Genomic DNA, 21,111 nt, shown 5'->3' with positions numbered 1-21,111 from the left:
GCGCGCTCGGCTACACACGCTCGCACACACGACCCCCGCCTGCTCGCCGCCCCCCATGCCCCCTTTCCGGAATCACCTCATTGGCATCCGTCGCGCGTGAGCCCGTCTTCGTTGGATTCTTTCCTTCCGTTGCGTCTCTCGTTCCAGGACTGCCGATACTTTTCTTCGCGCTGGTAAGTATAACGCGCGAATGCTCTCCTCCTCGTTTTGTCTTTTTCCTACTCGCCTTCGCCGAAGGTGACTCTTCCCGCGAAGAGCCTGACGCGAGTCGGTGGCGCTTGAGATATCGCGTCTCGTACGAACACGATTTATCTCAATGGAGGCGCCACTACGTCAATCAAGTGAGCGACAGTTTCGAAGTGGCGGAGAGAGAGTCGCGCGCGTAATTGGATTATCGCGTGAATCGTAGGGCTGGGTGGAAAATCCATCCGAAATTATGAGCGAGCTGTCGAGATATTTGGAATTTCGAAACGTACCTTTCGCGAATCGCACAGTATCTCCTTTGACTAGATCGGCATGCGGAGACATTTTCCAAAATGTCCGACTTGCAAGTGTTCGGTTAACGACGACGCCTGTGTAACGATATCCTCGTCTCTCGGGATGAATCGTACGGATGAGCAACATGAATCGCACGGACGAGGTATGAAAATGACAAGTTTCCCGACATGATTTGTCAAGAGTCTCGATGTGGAAGCGCCATATCTCGCGACTCGTCTCTACCGAGGTTGCGTTGACCACGACCGTTGGGCGATATTCAAAATGTCCGACTTGCGCCGACTTTTGCCAATGGGCCAACGCATGTTGGCTACATACCGGACACGGCTGGTCAATTAATTAGTACGAATAATCGCGACGGGGGCGAAATACGCAGAGATCGCTCTACGGCTTCTCCGCCGCCTTTGCACGTCCGCCCGGTTTTGTCGGAGGGAGCAGGCTCGGGCAACGAAGTTTCTAAATCCGGCCTTGTCTATCGTCCTTGTCTGGCCGCCGCCTCGTTCCGTTTCCTCGCCAACCCTCGCGAGACGGGCTTTTTCTCGGAGCCGCGCGCGCGAGAGACCGCCTACGCCTCCGTGCCGTTCCGATCTGCGATTTCCTTTCTTTCTCTCTCTCTCTCTCTCTCTCCCGCCTCCGTCCTCCTTCCTGCCTCCTGCCGAGACCCGCAGCTACCCTCCTTCTTCGGTCCTCTCTGTCTCCGGCGACGCTCTCACGACGGCTCTCACGAGGAGTCGTCCTTCCTACGACTCGTTCGCCGCCCGCGAGACCTCTTTATTGCGCTGCTCCAGGAGAGAGAAAGAAAGAGAGAGAGAGAGAGAGAGAGAAAGAGAAAGGGGATAGAGCGAGAGATTCGCGGGAATTAATCCGCCGCGAGACGAGATCGTTATTAAGGCGCATCGGCACGGCGCGATACGCAGAATCCCATTTTGCGCCGCGGCACCGCCGCGTCGTCTGATAATAATAATTTCGCGATGCCGCGCGGAGGATGGGATTAATTAAGCCGTGATTCGGGGAAACACAATACAGGTCGCGCGCGATCGCATTGCGCGATTCCCGGGAACGCGAGATTGCTTGCGAACGCGGCGGACGAGTTTTCCTTATTGGATACGTAGGGAACTTGAATCGATATTCTTGGATTTCTGCAATCGCCGGTCTCTCTCTCTTTCTCTCTTGAATCGCGTATAAAACAGTAGAATCGAGGGTAACACGCTACATCGAGCGCTCTAATTTTAAAAATTCCAAATTGGACTCGAAAATCGATCATGATTTCAGGTTGCGATTCCGCTTGCGGCGAGGCTGCTGCAGACACGCCTAAGAGATTCTTCTGAAAACGAGAGGCACGCGTACGGCCGAAGGCACAGCAAGGATAGACGAGAGATGGGGAAGAAAGGAGGGGAGCCGGGAAGGAGGGTTGCTTGCGGGTTCGCACGGGTGACATCGCGTCGCCTCACGCACACGTTCGCGCAATTGTGCACGCGAGTTCACCGACATGGCGCGGCGCGGCGCGGCACGAGGCGACGGTACGGACAGGACAGGACACGATACGACACGCCATGAGAGGAAACGGCCTCGGCGGAGGAAACGTAAACGCGATCGCAGACGAAGCGTGCCCTAGGTCTTGGCTGCACACGCGGAAAGCCACCTCGCCGTCGCCCTTCCCGCCGTACGATGAACCACGAGGGTCTTCGTTGTACAGGTGAGTGTAAGCGTATCGTTCTATCGCGCAAGCGTACGCCAGGAGCGGACTCGGACCAGAGCGGAGCAAGCCTTTTTCGGTATTTTTGTCCGTTTTCTTTTGTTTTTATACATATATATACATGCATTTGTACGTATATATATACATCAGCGCTGCTGATTTTAAATATTTCCCAGCTGCTGTATTTTGGAATCTTACCAATGATTCCCTGAAATAAACAGCTCTAACGGATGCGTGAAATTTATGTAGCAAGCAACAGTAGACACTGTTGAAAACGGAAAAAGCACCGAAATATTATTCGACCTTCGTATTTGATTCTACAGTTTTTTAATATTACTACGTTGAGAGAAACTGCCGTGAAGGTGATCGGAGTGACCTCCGATTAGATAATCATCGCGCATGAAGATATCAATTAATTTGATCATATTGCTCAATATCTCATCACACACAATAGATATGTTATATGTTTATGGTAATGATGTACTCAAGGAGTAATTAGTGTATGTTAAGCATCATGTTGCAACAACAATTATAACAGACGATAAGACATAACATGCAAAACTCGCTGCACGGTCCACGTTTTCGATATTTTAGCAACGGCACTTGAATTTGCTAGATTCAAATTCGGCCACATTCAGTTACATTTGCAGTTAATTAGAATATCAAGCATTGCTGCATTCCCATGTTCTTCCTAGCCCCAGCTCGAAAACTATTCTTCCCCTGCCCCCTTTATTAAGAAAATTAATTATCCGTGTGTGCTACTAAGTACCACTATCATCGCGAGCTTCCCATACAAATATCTCCGCTTTAACAATAATACCAGTATGTTGGCACTTTTTCGTTCCGCTTCAACAAACTGTTTATCGCGATAGAGCTGCCAATTTATTTCATCATTATCCCGGAGAAAAGTGATTATGCGTGAATTTGGTCTTTATACGGTCATACATGGTCATACATTTATACGTATATGCGTCCAAACTGAAGCTAACACCGTTGCAAGTACAATCGAAATAAATGCTTCTGTTTGTAAGAGTCCACGAAATCGAGCCATCTTTTCCTTTCTTCAATCGACAGAATTTTATGTGGACATACGTAATTATATATATAATTGCATATGTAATCATTTAAAGAAAACATTCGTTATACACGGTTCGTATATAATTTATACATAATCGCACATAATTTCATGTAACTACATTTAATCACATTTCTCCCAGGATGCGAAACAAAAGTGAATCCATCAACGACCCTTTCCGCGCTCTCCCGGATCGCGCAGAGCCGCTCCTGGTGTTCGCACACCGGCGCGGTGCTCCGAGTTGACGCGAACGGCCGCTCGCGTGCGGGGGAAAAAGGTGGAGAACGGCGCACCGACACACGCTCCCGCCTCCCGCGTTTTGCTCGGGGGGGGCTGGTGACGTAGCGTGACGTCATGGTAGACGCTAGTTCCCGGGACAGACGATCGATCCTGGTCATCGTGCACGACCACCACCACTACCGGCACCGTCGCGACCGCCGCTGTCGCCGTCGCCGCCGTCGTCATCGTCGTCGTCGTCGTCGTCGCGATAAGGAACGCGTTCACGCGGCCGCGCGCGACAACGACGAGCATGTTTCCTCTCGGCTATCCGAACACGCGAGACGGCGACGGTCCGCAGCAGATTCATGCGTTCGGTTCAAAGTTTCTCGGTGGGTTAAGAAATTAGGTCAGGTCAGGTTGATGTGTGCACGCGCGCACGTCGCAGGTGGCGGTAACGAAGCGCGAGCGCTAATTGAGCTGAACGGCGCGGAAGCGCTCGTCCTCGCAGAACCTTCGTCGAGGTCGACGCTCAACTCGTGCGCGACGCGCGTCGGCGCTTCTGCGGGCTTCTTCTCCACGAGAGAGTGCGGGACCCCCGTCTCGCCCTCCGGCGAGGATAAATCCAAAGCGAGACACGCGCGGCCGACCCCGTGCCGAGGAAACGGGGCGGCGGTGCGAGTCTAAGCCGTCGGGAGCTAAATTTACGCAGGCTGCGCGTCGCGTCGCGTCCCCGACAACTCGCGTCGAGACGCCTCCGAATACACAGGTACGCACGGGAGCGTGCACGAAGGGAGGCTGGGGAGGGAGGGGGGGCAACGGAAAGAGAGGAGGAGCCCTCGAGGAAAGGGTTGCCGGAGGGATCACGGGGTCGTTTGGTCGCTCGGCTCGAGCCAGGCGAAGAAGGACAAGCGGCGAGCGAGAAGGCGCTAGGCAAGGAAAAGCGAGAGAGAACGCGCGACGGGGAACGTGAAATCGGTTCAATAAATGCAGCGCGCGCGCGGCCGTCGGCATCGCGCGCGCACTTCGCTCGCCGCCGCCGCCGCCGCCGATGATGACGGAGGCGTCGTGCTACGCGCTCAACGGAGAGAGAGAGGCTGGGCGGGAGAACGCGAGAGTGCGAGTGAGAGAAATATGATACGCGGCGGATGTGAGCGCGACGGAGAGACAACAAACCCACGCCTGCGCCACGTGGGTTGAGCGTAGTAGCTCGATAGAGGGAACGGCGAGGTCTGAGACGCAGTAGGGAGAGAGAGAGAGTGAGAGAGAGAGAGAGAGAGAGGGGGGAGGAGAAAATGAGAGAGAAAAAGAGAGAGGAGGGAGGGCGACCGACGACGCTGTTGGAAAGAGCCTAATTTGGAAGTTGACGATGTCTTGATTTGAAGTGGAGACCTTAACGAAGGGAAAAGGAAAGGTTTCTCTTTCTCTCTCTCTCTCTCTCTCTCTCTCTCTCTCTCTCTCTCTCTCTCACGGCGACCCCTCACTCTACTACGTTCTACTATCGACCCTGATGAAATGAGACGCGAAAGTTACACGGCGATGCGAGGAGGAGGAGGAGAGGATGTCACTCTCGCTCCGGTCGATAGCTTCGGATCGAGCGCGGGGAAGAAACCGGATCGCGCGGAGAGAGGGACAGAGAGAGACGGAACGATAACAATGCAACGTGCTCCGCAGCTCGCTCGCTCGCTCGCTCGTTCGTCCGTCCGTCCGTCCGTCCGTCCGTCCGTCCGTCCGTCCGTCCGTCCGCTGGCGTTCTGATCGTTACTACTGACAGTAGTGCATCCCGTCCATTGTCGAACGTCCAACTGCCCGCGCTCTCACGCGCTTTTCCGCGTCAAAATCGCGGCACGTCGTTGACGCGTTAATCGACTATCGCCGTGAATATTTTTATTTGCATATATTTAATATTTTATTTGCATCGGCGAGAGTGCACCACAGACCCAAGTGTGTTATTTTCACACGCACCAACGTCTAAAAATGGACCGAAGCTTTTCTTACGAAGCTTTTCTTGGCGTTTGAAGTCTCGTCAATTAACGCGCGCGCGCGCGCGCTTAAACGCGCTTAAATTTATAATATATTTTGTTAAATACATAATAAACTGTTATTATATTTATTGTGAAAAACTTTCGTTGTGTAAAGACTTTATTGTGTAATATATGTTAAATAAACGTATTGAATATATGAGAGGCGATTTAGAACGGCGAAAAAACTAGAAAAAAATAAAAAGCACTTGAGTCGAGATAACACACTTGGGTCTCACGTGCGATTAATATTGACGACAAATTTGTCGTAATTAGGTAGCGTGGTTGAATCGATTCCGACGTGCGGTTGTTACCAATTTTTCGCACCGCGAAAGTTATGAGTCTCCGCTCGACTCGCGCCGACTTATATCCGCCGGAAGAGGCTTCGGCTCTGTTATACGCGCGCTTTTCGCGCTCATAATTATACGTCGTGGACTTAAGCGACCTTGACGGGAAAAGATGGACGATAGCAGTAATTGGTTATGCGCGTGTCGGTCAACGGCTTTCACGTTAGCTATGCTAATGAATGCGGAAGGCAAGAATTGTCCGGATAAGTCGAACGCACTCACACTCGCGAATGATCACGCGAGGGAATCACGCGTCCGAAGGACAGTTCCGCACGCATGTACGCAAAAAATATCTCTATCGCACTTTAACCCGCGTAATTTCCGAGCGGAAAGAGACATCAGTTATCAGTCGTATTTGTAACGAGAACAGCCGACAAGCTATGATTGATCGGACGTCTTGAAAGATAGAAAATAAGTGGGGAGGGAAAGCGCATGAAATTATTCGTCGAAAGTCGATATGCGGACATAAAGCGGTCGGTCATTTCTACTTCAATCCTCCGTCAAAACTCGGAGAGTGACGCGACGCGACGCGATCGAAACATGCGAGATTGCAGTAGATAACAATAATTTCGATATTTCCAATTTTTCTATCGATCCGGGAGGGCTCTCGACTATCCAACAGTGCCACGCCTGCGGATGTCGGCCAGGTGAACGTGGACAGAAGGGAACGAGAGAAAGGGCTGGGCAGCGGCGGGGAGAAAGGGTGAATGAGAGAGGGTGAAAGAGACAGAGAGGGAGGGAGGAAGAGAGAAGGGGAAAAAGGAGAGAGAGAGACGGAATGATAACAGAAGAGGCATCGACCGGTCGGGTACGTTGCCCGGACAACACACCGAACGTCGACTTTAGCCGAATTATTTGTTAAGCCGCGCTCACACGAAACGCGTCGTTTATCAGTATTTGGGAGTTACATCGGTTTATCCTGGAATTAGCGCCGGGCGAATATGCCAGACCTCTTTAGACGGTGTCGCGTCGTTTGAACGAAGGCACGGGCTACCATTGAATTGAGAGAGCGCGACTCATCGCGCGAGAATGTTTCGGGCCGATTTTTCATCCCTGAATATTTGAACCTCCGCGCCACGTAACGAAGCAAGAACTGAAAGCAAGAAGAAATGAAAAAGAAAGAAATGCAGAGCTCGTGGGGAGAAATCGAGGGTAGCATTTATATATTTTTCTGTCAACGTTGAAATTTCTTTCGAGTAAACAACTGCGAGACGACGCGAAGGTCAATTTCTATTCGCCCCGTTTCCGGCTAATTTCTTGCGATTAAATCACCGACGGCAGGCAGTTAAAGTGCCGAGCGACTTCGTTTGCAATCCCGCACCTCGACGCGTTTCAACAACCGCCATTCTATCCGCTTTAATCTCCCCGACGCTCGTTGCCATCTTGCGTGTGTGCGTGTGTCTGAAAATGTCAGGAAAATGGCCAGCTGGATATTGCGTGGCGAGCGGCGTGGACGTGGACGAAGACGCGTCGCGCGGCGCGAAAACGGGAAAAAGGAGGCCTTTCGCGAATGGCGGTTAAGTGGAGCCTTTATGAAGTCTCGCTAATGAAATTAAATGTGGTTACGAGCACGTAACAGCTCGCGCTGTTCAGACGGGGCTTCGGCGGGATGCATCCTCTCTGTACGTCACTGATGGAACTCATCCCCGTTTTAAATGACACGCAACGACAGAATTATACTCCCGCCGTTCCCCTCTTGGCGCGTATTCTCCCTCGTCTGGCGTCTCCACGAGAGATTGGTTGGGCAAGGTCCGGTGTGCTTTTCAAGCCGCGACAGCCGCTTCCGAACGAGGGTTGTTCACCCCACGGATCGAATTACGGGGCTGCCAGAATTGCGAAATAATACGCGCCTACTCGAGGATCTCGGCGATCCTTCTCGCCGCGATCAAAATCATCTCCCTGCGCGAATCACATCCCTCCTATTGTCTCTCTTCTCCCTCGATTGACGAGCGGACAAATTATTCGGCGGCAATTTTTCCGCCGAAGATGTTAACATTACCGTGTACCGTGTCTCTCTCGTCTTTGCTCTAAATCTTTAATTATTCCAAACGCGTGGCGCGCGACGAACTATTTTGAACGCGACATAAATCCTCCGGCTGCGGAGTTGTCCGCGGGATGAATCCGGGCGAATGATTAATTTATGGATCATCGTGATCCATAAATTTGCACTTTGCCATGATTATATATCCCGGTCGCGCGCGATTCGCAGTACGGCGCGGCGCGCGTTAGTCGACACAAATGTTCTCCTTGCACTTGAAACACGTTCGACACGCGAGCGTGTTATTTTCACACGCACAAGCGCGTGTAATCGGCCGGAGCTTGGACGCGTTCCTCGTCGTCTTCAATCGCGTCGTTTCATTCGCTCAGACTCCATTGAACACATTCAAACGTACGAAATGACGTGATCGGACTGGAATCGGCCGAAGCTTTCTTCACACGTTTCTTCTCGTCTCTTCAATCACGTCATTGAATTCGTTTAGGCATCATTTAACCCGTTTAAACGTATCAAACGACATGATTGAGGACGACGAGAAACGCGTGAAGAAAGCTCCGGCCAACCGCACGCTCGTGCGTGTCGCGCGTGCGAAATCGCAGTCCCGGATTTGCAGCGCGTGGAATTCGCGATCCGCGCGCGGCGAAACGCGCGGCTCTGAACGAGTCTCTCGTTTCCCGCGCAGTCGATATCGGATCGATACCGCCGCGCTCGTCGGGGTTCTCTCGGAGGAGGAGCGCGCAGTGCGCGTCGCGGGGGAATGCGAAAGAATAGCTCGGCAAAGTGTCGCAAACGGCGCGGCATTAATCAGCGGGGGAGCGTCTGGCCGCGCGCGATTAAGGTGAGCGCGAAATTAATTAATCGACTCGCGCGGAGGACGACGTCACACCGTCGTCGCGCCAACTAGTCGGCGATAACGAGCGGGAGCGAGGGGCTTTTTATTTTCCAGCGTGACGTCGACGGGCGATTACGAAGCCGACGGATATTTCGCGAAAAAATCGATCGTCGCGCGCGTTATCGTCGCGCGACTACAACGGCATTCCCGCCGCGCGGCGGAAGCTCTGCGCGGCCGAGTACTGCGCTAATCCCCGAGGTCAGCGCGGGCGCGCGGCATTCTTCTCTTCTTCTTCGCCCTCTTGCTCTTCTCTCTGCCCTGCCGGCTCTCGCGAGGAGACAACGCGCCGACCAATTTATCTCGTCGTAAGCCGCGCACACTGCCGCGCACGCTGGCGGCGCTCGGAGGAGGCGTGTTTCTAATTACGACATCGCGATAAGGCGCGTTATCTAATCTATATAGTACGCGGAACCTTTCATTCAACCACGCGCGCGACTCATTAAAATAATCTACTACGACGAGCGATCGCGCGAAGGCCGGCCGGCCGGCCGGTCGGCCGCGCTGATGATGCGTGGCGTACGTGCGCGCGCGCCGGATGTGCGTGTCGCGAACTTGACTCGTTGTGCGAAAGCGCGAGGTGTGTGTCGCAAGAATCGAAAACGAGGAAACGCGACACTCCGTCGCGCCTGTGTCAATAACTCGGGCGGCGATAACAGCGACAGCGCAGCAGCCGCGGCGCGGGCGAGGCGCGCGCGCGCGCGCGCGGAAATTATTTACAGTACTTGGCGTTAAGCGAAGGTTGTCCAAACACGCTTCGCTCGGGTTACCCGTGTACGCCGTGAGTCTCTCCGGCTTCCTCTCGCGTTATCTGATACCGGCTCGCGCTTGAGAACTTTATCCCCTTCGGTTGCGGTTATACACCGTGGCCCGAGAGAGTCGCGTCGCGCCGCGACGCGAATCGCTGACTCTTCAGCGATCTACCGCTTCACGCGATCATCGCGATTCATCCAGACTCCGGCCTGGAGCTGGCGATTCCGCCGAATTCCCTTTCGCAATCCGCGCAAGTGTTATTCTCACACGCATGTGCACGCGTCTGCACATTCGGCAGCACGTTCGGCTGGAGCTCTTCTTACATGTCCCGTGCACTTTTATGTCACGTCATTCTGCACGTTTTTCAGTGCCGTAGTATCGGTGCCGCAGGGTGTGCCGCGCGTTGAACGACGTGATGTTTAAAAAGGGCGGCAGGAGACCCCGAAGTAACATGCTTGGAGTTGTCCGATGGGAGAATCGCATGCGCAAAAACCACGCAGAATAAATCCACCGTGCGACCTGTCCACGTGCAATTCATAAACAAGAAAACGTAGCTTGGAAGTGGACGAAAGACGCACTCGCGGTCGCGAGGATGTTTCTTCGGAATCCTTTGACCCGCCAACTGCCGGCGATTAACGCGACCCACTTCCACCGGAGCGGTCGAGGCGACGGGTTTTCGGCAAAATACGCCGTGCAAAGTGAAAAGTGTCTGTTTACTTCCTCCGGTTGCACGACCGGAGGAAGAGAGAGTATAAAAAGCATCGTTACATAAACCCGAGTAACCGTGCGGGAAATTACAAACCGGTCATCCTTCGACCGCTCTCGGTGCTTCCAATGTTGACGTCCAGTCTGCCGGCGCGATTCTCCCGCGAGCGCGTTTCCGCCGAGCCAAGAGAAAAATCCGCCGTGCAGCGATCGGACGAGAAGGTGGCGGCTCGGCGAGTTTCGCAATCGAGAGGCGACATCGCGGAATTTCGCGCGACGGGAAATGCGCTCGAGCCCGCGGAAATTCGCGGCGACGCGTGGTCGATCTGCTTTACCCTTTCGTCGGTCAGGCCGCCAGGCCACGGCGAGCTACTCCGTTTTAACTTCACCGAAGAGTCGCGGACGAAAGCACAGCCTCTCGGCTGGTCGACGTGATTAAACAGTTGCGACTGACTGACAGTCGAAGTGCACGGCGCAAGTCGCGATGGCTCGCTCGCTCGCTCGCTCGCTCGCGCGGCCGTTCACTCCTCGGCGGCGCTCTTCGCGAGGTATCGGCGAAATTACTGGTCTGTTCTTTTCAGCTGCGCTACTGAAGCTGCTGCAATAAGCTGTTAAAGTGAGAAAAAATATAGTCGTCTCATTCTGACTTATTGCACTAGTTCCACAGTGCAGCTAAAAAGAACGGACCAATTGTCGCTGTCGCGAAGGCCCTTCGAAACGAAACGCGTACCAACGAGCACACACGACGCTGTGACAAGCTCCGCCGCCACGCAACAATGGACGGCGATTGCGGGATATCGGCAAAGGGATACGAGCCTCCCTCTCGTGTACTTCCGGAATCACGAATTACCAGTTCCGTTTCGCGAAGAGACAGAAGAGAGAATTTTCCCGTTGAGAAGCTTTTCCTTCTCGGTTCGCGATTCTTACGAAGGAACCACGCGGAGAAAGATGCGCGATTACACGTGGGAGCTACGCGAACGTCGAAACGAGACTGCGAAGAATCGCTCGCGAGAGAATGCGGCGCGCACGTGCCGGCCGAGCGAACAATTCCACTGTTCTCAAACATGTGCGACGTTTGCTAACGTGAGTCAGCGTACGATTGTCTCTCTCTCCGTCGTTCCGTGTTCCGAAATTACCGCGTGCGCGCGGACCCGACGCGGCAACCGGTTTTCCGACGGCGACGAGATTCGGATGAAAAGTTCGATTGCGCAACGCGCCGCGCGGGAGAATTACCGAAATCTCACGGGGCCCGTCTGCACTCCCGCGGCCGGCGCTGCATATCGAATTCATGAGCCGCTGCTCGCCACCACGAACCGATACGATATCGCGTCGGATGAAGTTTCGTTCAACGGAACGGATATATCGATGACTCACGCACTGCGTATGCTCCCCTCAGCTTCGCGTGGCTTCTCCGCCAAGCTTTCGCCGAGCTGCGTTTGCCGCGTGGTCGCGATTACGCCGACGAGCCGACGTTGTCGGGTTTACCCTCGCCTCGTGGTGGTCGCGAATCGCGAACCAAAACAAAAAAAAAAGCAGGGAGAGAAAGGGACGACCGGTGGTCCGAATTTTCGAGCGACCGCGAGTCTTCGCAATAAGAAAGCAGCGAACTTTGTAGTCCGCCGGTGCTTTCACTTGTTGCGCGGCGGGGCCGACGATGATCGATGATCTCCTCGCGTATCATTCGATGGCCGCAGACCGCGGACATCGTGCGCGCTGCTTGTTGTCTCATCGCATTCACACCGTCCTTTTCCGAGTATCCGATATCGGCGTTTCTAATAATACTATCGCTTCCCCTCGTCGTGCGTCTTCGCACGCTCGACACTGCGCGCGTCGCCGTGCCGCAAACTACCTGTCGGACATTTCGTCGACCTTTTCCTACCGTCGTAATCGATCGTATTGATCGCAGAATTCGGGCGAGACCGCGATTGTCATTGTCGCTGCAGGTTTCATCTCTGCGCGACATATCCGGCATATAATTTTATCTCCGAATTTATGACTCGTCGAGGAATTTGTAGTTATTTATGAACAGGAGAGGGAAAAAGCTTATTTTTTCATCGTGTTTAGGTCGAAGGGAACGGGATCTCTGATTTTTAAGGCCACTTTCGGTCCCGAGAACCGGAACTCGAATCCCGTTGCCTTTCGTAGCCGCGTGCTGCGAGTCTCTTCGTGTATGTCGACTTTTTTCTACGCTCATGATATCCACATTAATCATGGAATTCTGTCAAAACCTGTCATTATCGTCATCAGTGTTACGTTAACGTGACATATGTGTCTGGTAATTTAGTTTCCTCGTAGATTCATAATGATACACGAAAATACACGAAGAAAAAAGGTTTGCTTGAGTCAACCGTGACGATGAGCGAACCAACGGTGTCTTGGTCGAGAGGAGTAGAATTTCCTCGGTTCTCGTCAACGAAATACTACAAGTGTCATTTCCTCCGAGTGAACCGCGCGAACATTTGCTCCGTTCGTTGTCACGCTAATTTCACCACATTTTCTTTCCCGTGCACGTTAGCGAGGGCTTATCCCGTATAAATATATCGTCTGAACACCGCGCGAGTCTCGTGAAGTAATTTACAAGAGCTTTGCGCATTCGCTCGCTCGCTCGCTTGTTCTCACGTTTTCGCGGCGCCTCGCGAGCGACGGCGAGACGTCGCCTCCGAGGGCGAGAAGTGAAAGGGAGAGAGGAAGAGAGACAAACCGGCGAAACGAAACGAAGGACCCCGGGAGATGGATTTATGATTAATGCCGCGAAACGGACCGGACAGTAAAAAGCACTCGCCGCGCGGCGAAAGTAAAGGGCCGTAAAACCTAATGAGATGAGTTCTATCGGGATCTCCGGGGGGGGAGATGCGCATGGAACCCTCCGGTACACGAATATTGGCTGCGTGCCGCGCGAACGACCGGGTGTTTGGAAATAGTCGTGACGGGCCTCGCGACTAGTCGCCGCTCCTCGTTGTCCCGAAGACGCGCTCTCGCCTCATCGAGACACTTTTCTTACTCCTCACATGCGCGCGCATATATCAGCGCTCGTGTGCAACGGGAGGATTATCCTCCCTCCGATAAGAACGCGCGATAAGGCGATAACTGAGATCGGTCGGTCGCAATTTTGCGTCACTTGCCGAGTCGACTTGGACGCGAATGGACAACTTCTTCAAGTCGCCTCGAGCGGCAATTTGGCAACCGAACGCCTCGCGGATTCGCGGATCCCGTCGAGCGGGCGCACCTAAGCGCAACCGCGCTTTTACAACACCTTGTATAAGAGCGAAAGCGAGCGCACACGGCGCGTCGATTAGCTCGGACAAAATTGCCTCCGCAAAACGACCGCGCGGCGGCATCTCCGTCGACGACGCCGTTGCCGTCACGATTTCTCGTCCAGCGATCCTTTGTCGTCGCGCGCCGCTTACGTAGCGATACGCCGGCCGGTCTCTCCTCGGCGGCGACCTTGAGCCGTAATACATGAGGACGTGGAAAGTGTGAGCGCGGCGAGCGAGATAATGACAAGCGACGCGCGACACGTCGTCATCGTCGTCGACGCGGCTCGCTACGTTTGTCAACGAAAGAGAGAAACGTCCTCCGCGACACGTCGCTCGCTGCTCCGTGCCTCCTGCGCTCGGCGATCTTCAGTCGCAAGTGTGTATGTGTGTATGAGGGGGGGGGAGAGGGGAGGTGTTTGCGACAAGCGCAGCGCGTTCGTTAATTTGAAAGCATTATGAAGCTCGTAAATTGGCGGCTGCCAATTATCCGCGGACGAATGTTGGTTACGTTCTTGCGTTTTACGGGCACAAGTTCCCGGGCGAAATTCACCGTTCGAAATGTAAACAATTGACAAACAAATCGATCCGCCAAACGTCACGGTGACGTTTCATTCGAAGCTTGACCTTCTTTCAACGCTGATAACTGCGTTCTTTAGAGATTACCGTTCATATTTAAACTACTGCGAGTAGTTGCGAAATTTCTTCAGGAACGACAACCCATTCCTAGCGCTCAAAATAGGACGTAGAATTGTAGAAAATGACTCGTTACGCTCTGACGCTCCAGGACGGGAAATTGCGGGAAACACTGAAGCTCGTTCGCCCTCAACGATTTTCTCCGCATTTCTCCAATCGTCGCACGCGATTTTGAGAGTCGTGCCTCGCTCGAACGTCTCATCGGCTCAACATGAGCAAATTCCGTTTACGGTTGAAAACAACAAATACGCGGGTTTTCAAGCCTCCATGCCAGTTTCTGAACCCTCCAACTGTGTTCGGCTTTTTTCCGAGGCGAGAGCGTCCTCGAAAAATTATCTCGCCGATACCGAGCTGGGATTTTGCGGTTTTCGCCTTCGACGCTTTGATATGTTTCAACGAATAATTGTGTACGTTAATTGTGTACATTACGATATGCAAATACAGACGGTACGGGGAAAACGACGTTGACCGTGTTCAAAATTCTTGAAGGCCACTCGCGAAAACGAGCCGCGGACGCGACTGGAAGAGAGATGGAAGGCCAAACTCAGCATCTTCGCGATTAACTGAATTGACCGCTCAAGCGCGTCAGAGCCGCGCGATTGCTCAATTCCGGCCGATCCTGCTTAACAATGCGACTGCGATTGGTCAATTCCGATGGAATAATCGGCCGATTGAGTTAATCGCGAAGATGCTGAAATTGGCCGTAAGGAGTTCACGGGGAAGGAAAAGTTCGCGGAGAAAAGCCGAATTAAAGTATCGAATATACCGGGTGTCCGCCGCCGCGAGTGCGCAATCGAAAGTCACGAGCGATTCACGTCTTCGAATGAGCGAGCGAGCGCGCCTGTGGGTGGCCGAACGTATCGTATCGCTTTCTCACCTTCCTCCCCCCTCTCCACCTACATCCGGTTTATCCGCCTTGCAATTGCCCGCGCGAGGTGGTCTTCTGTAAACACGCATCGCCACGCAACCTCGGATCCTTTCTCTATTTCGTCGTAGATCGCGTCGACGCGGATCTCCAATATCGCTCACTTCGCCCCCCCTTCCTCCTCCCTCTCCTCCCCGCCGCCGCACCATTTCGAGAGACTCTTTGTTCTCGATTAGAGCCACGATCAATTAACGCGTCGCCAGAGACGTGCTAATGGCCGCCGACGGCGCTAAAGAACACCCACCCGGAGAGATTCGTGCCAGCTGTGTACGTGTGTGTGTGTATATCTCTTGCTTCATATTTTCACGGTAACATTGTGTCGCCGCGCACAGGATTTAACGGCTCGAAGACGACCGCCGATGGAGCAGGGACATCAATCATACGCGCATACAATGAATATCTGAGGCTGCAGATTCAACGAGCAGCGAATTTCCGCGCTCATTTCCCTCCATCTCTCCCCCTGCGACGGTGTAAATAAAGAGCCGCACACGCGAAAATTAAAATTAGCCGCTCACCGGCGCGTGTATTTCACCCGCGACGGGGAATTGTGAGTTATACGAGAGAGTGACGTGCGCGCACGTCGCATCGCGACATTCCGGGGAGTCGCGCAAGTCTTCGTTTTTTCGTGCGTTGGGAGGGAGGGAAGGGAGTATGACAGAGAGAGAGAGAGAGAGAGAGAGAGAGAGAGAGAGAGAGAGAGAGAGAGAGAGAGAAATCTGCACGCACACGATTAGCCGATTCGAGGCATTCGCTAACCTCAATAACTGTAAAACGCACATCGCGCAACGCGCCACGCGCTTGTAGGGGGAGGGTAGGGGAGGGGGCAAGGGGGAAAGTCAACTTTTCGGCACGGTCGTTCACTCTCGTCCTCCTCGTCTCTCTCCTGTCGCGTTCGCGCGCAAACTACGCAGCGAGCAGAGCCAAGTGCGTTTACCTCGCTCCGCGCTTACCGGCTGCGCGAGCGTTCCCCCCTGTTCCCCCCTTTCTCCTTTCATTTTTCCAACTCCCTTTGACCCCCTTTCCTCTTCGCTCTTGTTTTGATCCGCATTCTACCCCGGTGAGAAATCAGCTCCGCGCGTCTACGTGCAAACTGCAATGAACACAGGTACTTGAAGAGAAGTTGCGCGTCGGATCGGATTCGGAGCGGCCGCGGCGTCCCTTTTCTTCCCCTTTTTTCCTCGCCTCGGTTTTCGAGCTTCATCCACGTGCAGGCCTGACGACCGGCACGCGATGCGCGCGTCGCGTCACGATCGTGTGACTGCGACGGCGAAGAGATGACGGTGTGTGTAACGACCTCGGGGAAGAGTCGAGTGAGGATTGCCGTCGAAGACGAACGCGCCACAACCTGTTCGGAATCGTCGCCTACCGTTGGCTCAACGTTGACCCCGACGACACGTCCGACGTACGCGGTCGCCTCCGTTTTGCCAGAGAGCGACAGATGCCGGACGCGATTGTTATGCTCGCATACTCGGCGATCCTTGATTTCTTATCTCGTCGATCGGACGCTCTCCAGCGCATCCAGCATCACATCTCGAGCTTTATCGTTACGTAACGCGCAATCTCTTTCGACGCGTGATCTCGACACACGGTGTATTAGAAAGTAATGAAGTGATTAGCTCGCGGAAACTGTGCATGCTCGGCCCTCCCTCCCCCCAAAAATATCTATATATATCGTGAGACCAGTAATTATATAAACATATGTCTGTGATAGATGTATAATATACGTATTTACACGATGAGAAAAGCAACGACGTGGAAGATAATTTACATCGCTACGGGGAAACTCTCTGATGTATCGAATACTCGTCTCCATTCGCACTAAACTTGCCGCGAGAGGAGCGCGCGACCTCTCTTCCCAGAGATAAATAAAAAATTGACAAAACACGTCGGTAAAAAATGTAGATTGTAGAGAGACAAATCCGGCGTGATAAATACGCTTAATTCGGCAGAAATTCGTCCTTTTATGCGCAAGCTCCTCTCAAGTGCCGCATACATAATGAAGGAAGAAGAGCTTGGCGGTGGCTGCTCCTTCTCGGGTCAAAGAAAAAGAGTGTCATCGGTACAAAGCGCATTCTTCTCGCTACGGCGTCGTGCAGAATAGAAGTGCAGTCGTACGGGTGAAAATAATGATCTGCTCGTGCATCCATCGCTATTTATCGAGTGACTACGCAGCCAGGACTTTACAAGTCGGGCAATCGCTGTTGCAGATTCAAGCACACACGTGCCGGTAAGCGTCACTTACCGCTATTTGCTGACTTAAGCCGGGATCAAGTGTCATTGTTTAAAGACGCGACACGAACGGGGTCGTCCCCACCAGAGCCAGCGCGCTTCCCATTTTCGCGAATGGCGCGGGCCCCGACTTTTGCGAGCGGACTCCTCTCTTTGGAGAGGGAGCACGCGCGTCGTCAGGCCGCGCCTAATCGGAGCGCAAACGAGGAAACGTACGTACGGGGCACCATTGTGCAAACGTCAGCAGGATGCGTCGGCAGGCGCGCAGCGCCGTTCGCTCTCTCGGAGAGTCATCTAACGCGTATTCCGGGCGCGAAACAAGTACGAGGGGAGCGAGCTTGACACAAAGCTTCCAAAAGGAATGCATCTTACCTCGGCGATCGACAATATATACTCTCATATATCCAAAGCTACACTGCGAACATATAAACGGCACAGTGCTTCTCAAGCCCTGAAAGGAGTAGGGTTAGTAACACAAACCTCCGTCACGAGAGAGAACGCTCGACATGTAAGAAACATTTGATTAGTACAGACAGTAGTACAGAGTCGCGGGAGAGCAGCCGCTCAGTTTTCGATTCCGTTCCGTTGTCGGGGTAAATTGTCGCGTCGTTGCCGTTCCGGCGAATCAGAAAGGCGAAACTTATCTCGGAGCCCCGTTGCGCCTCGTAACCACGAAAGCTCCGCGTTGCGTCTCGAGCGAGTATCGAGCACCGGCAATAATTAAGCGTATCATCGCGATAAATATCGGCCGCGTCGTAACAACTATTGGAAAAGGATCGCGCGCCGTGGCGGCGACCGCCTATTCTTCGGCGACGATAAGCGCGCCGTGAAATACGAGTTCGAGCGCGATCCGACGCGCCGGAAATCGATTTCGCGCTCCGCGCCGAGAATTGCGCGAGATAAAAAGTGCACCAACGCCGCGGCGACGCGTGACACCTAACTCCTGGGCGTTTCTTATTGTTTTGGTCTTTGAGCTCGAACTTTCAACACGGAGTGCACGTAATAGGGACACGTAAAAAGGGAAATGAAACGACCATTTTTATTTTTTACACATAGTCGCCTTTTATCTCGAAAGTTTCTTCTGTTTTCGTTTTCACGACAGTGTGGATTTATCTCAGTCTGCCTCGCTGGCAAAATATTCTATCAATTTTCGTCCTCACCAGGACCCGACACTGTGCGGAGGTCACTTCTTCGCCCCCGGTCGCAACCAATCGCAAATCGGGCTCCAATTTTGAAAGTAAAAAGAAGCAGAGAGAGAGAGAGAGAGAGAGAGAGGAGCCAAGTCGGCTGACATATGTGACGGGTACTTTCTTCTCTTCAAGATTAAAGTCCGATTTGCGTGGAGAAAAATTGAGAGCAACGACGAAGAAGGAAGTGGTCCCCGCGCGGTGTGTTAAACCATGTCGAGGACGAAATCTCGCAATGTCTTGCTCGCGTCGTGGAAAAATCATCGTTCCGAAAGCGTATTGGCGAAATGGCGAATGGTTGTCTTCATTTCATCCCGTCACCCACCCGTTTTCATCTCCTCGCATACGTGTACGTGGAAAATTGAAATATTTTCGCTCAAGGGGCAAAGTAATAAAAGTGTCCAGGGTCAGGTGCGCGTCTCGACATCGATACTTCAGCCGTGTCTCTCGCTTCGAGCTCTCGCGACCGGTCGTCTGAAGAACGAGCAGATTTTATTATTTTGGAAGCGCGGAACGCTCTTTGTCCCCGTTGTCGCTTCTCACCGTTGAGGTAGAGCAACAGTCATCGTTATTGTCGGAGTCACACGTTACATGGAGCCCGCTCGGGAGCGACGCATGTTTCGGACTTACTGCAAATCCTCGCGACTCGCGGGCTAAACCGCGACAACCAGCCGCCGTGCCGTGCGGCCCGTTTTCCGTAGTCGTCGAACTCGGCGTATTCCGACAGCAGCTCGTCGCTCTGCTCCCTCCCGCGCGTCCTCCGGGACGTATCCTCGTGGTAGGTGTTGAGCTCGAACCGCGCGCTCGAGTCGGGACTTTCCCGGCACGGGAAGCGAGCCTCCGTCGGGAACAGCCGGTGGACCTTCCTGGCGTCTTCTTCGGTGGCGCTCGTTAGCAAGGAAGAATCAACCGAGTCCTCTGCCATACCGACGGCACTGCAATCAAAAGTGGTCGGCAGCCGTTAACGGTGAGCCGCGTAGCGAGAACCTATGATAACGATAACCGCGAACGGTGCAGTCTCCCCGCTTATCCCCCTTCCCCCCCCCTCCCCCGCCCCGGCGGTGACTCGCCGAAAGCACAATAGCAACAGCGTCAAGCGATGACTCGGGCAAATCCGCCCGACGAATTCAAGTGTCAGCGCTTATCGCGCGATACTTCGCGAAGTCGCGCCAGTCCCGCGATACTTCGCGGCCGCACTTCGCACCGCGCACGCGACGCCCGGTGGAAAGCCGGTGGCGAGCCTCGGTGACTCGTCGGAATGAAAAAGCATATTTCGAGTCGACCTTGAGCGAATGACGATAGCGTCTCTCGACCGAGCTGTCGCGCGATATCGCGCCAACGAGACGAAGACAGACCGCCGTCGGCCGCGGATAAGATCAGATAACCCGCTCTTTGAATTTCACGCGGCGGAACTCCCCGCGAACTGAACCGCCTATTTCCGGCCTGGATTATCTATACATCTCCCGATGAGATGATTCTATTTCTACGGAAGCTAAAGCGCTCGGCTCGCTTTGAAATTGCAGAAAACATGATTTGCCCGCAGCTTCCTCAGAGGACTTGGCGGCAAAGCTGTCGCTGTTAAACGCGATCACAAAAGAGTAGGTTGACACGTGGACTTTAGAGTATTAAATCAGCGTCAAGTGGAATATCCAGGTCGAGATTTGCCTTCATTTTCGGCCCAAACAGTCTATAGGATCTAGAGATATACATAGAAATTGAATTTATACAGAAACTCGCAAAGTCGCAGTCGGCATCTCCAAGTGGCAGAAACGTCCCATTTGCCGCTTGCAGATTCCCGACAAGACCTCTCGGCAAGGCTACGGATGGAATACAATGCCAAACACAATGGAAATAAGTCGAGACACACGCCTCGGAGCACCAAGTCAGCGTGAAATGAACATCGGGGTGAAAAGCGGGATGAAAGCTTCGACTCGGTCCAGCGCGCGCTTACAGAAAAGCGTTACCGCCTGTAATAAATTGGCCAGTGATCAATTATCGCTGCTCGATAATTTCACTGATCAATTCAGTCTGGTGATACAAAATTCCCGAGCAACTATCAATTATCACCGGTCAATTTGCCGCAGCCAGTGATACTTTTCAAGAGCGCCGCGGAAACAAATCCACTCTGATCTACCGCCCTGAGATTCCGCCCGTCCAAGGATCCGCCGGAAGCTCACTGGATGAAACACTGACTCCTGCGATCTCCCGCAGCAGCAGCAGCAGTAGCAACAGCAGCAGCAGTGCTCTCATCTCGCCGCTTCGGGCGGAAACACCCCCTCTCGCTCATCTCTGCTGAGAGAGAGAGAGAGAGAGAGAGAGAGAGAGAGAGAGAGAGAGAGAGAGAGAGAGAGAGAGAGAGAGAGAGAGCCCGGGAGCAGATTGCGGCGCACAAAGCGCGCTATTAATCGCGACCCCGCGGCGAGGCAAAGTCCGGACACGAGCCGGCCTTCTCCGCTTTACTATCGGCGTGTAATAATCGATCGACGCACGGTTATCGGTGCCTCTCGGCCGGCAGGCGAACTCTGTTTTATCAAAGGCGGGCGAAAACGTTGCCGCCGCGCGGACAAGGCCGGCCGGTCGTCCGCCGTGAAGACGCCAACCCGCCGTCGCGTCCGCCGGCCGCGGAA

The 21,111-nt window shown here is 53.6% G+C and overlaps 1 protein-coding gene across 2 annotated transcripts in view; it reads right to left on the bottom strand.

Moving 5' to 3' along the window:
- The window catches only part of LOC105181492 (growth factor receptor-bound protein 14), a 348,327-nt gene that overhangs the window by 307,982 nt on the left and 19,234 nt on the right, over positions 1–21,111 (bottom strand). For both annotated transcript variants that reach the window (XM_025304178.1, XM_025304174.1), the window contains exon 2: positions 19,115–19,419. In XM_025304178.1, coding sequence (XP_025159963.1) covers positions 19,115–19,409 — 295 coding nt within the window. In that variant the 5' untranslated portion in view covers positions 19,410–19,419. The remainder of the gene's footprint in view (positions 1–19,114; positions 19,420–21,111) is intronic.

The sequence above is a fragment of the Harpegnathos saltator genome, unplaced genomic scaffold, assembly GCF_003227715.2.
Source record: "Harpegnathos saltator strain DR-91 unplaced genomic scaffold, Hsal_v8.6 scaffold119, whole genome shotgun sequence".
Lineage (NCBI taxonomy): Eukaryota > Metazoa > Arthropoda > Insecta > Hymenoptera > Formicidae > Harpegnathos > Harpegnathos saltator.
Note: the sequence above shows the minus strand (reverse complement) of the source record. Positions and strands in the feature narration are given on the sequence as shown.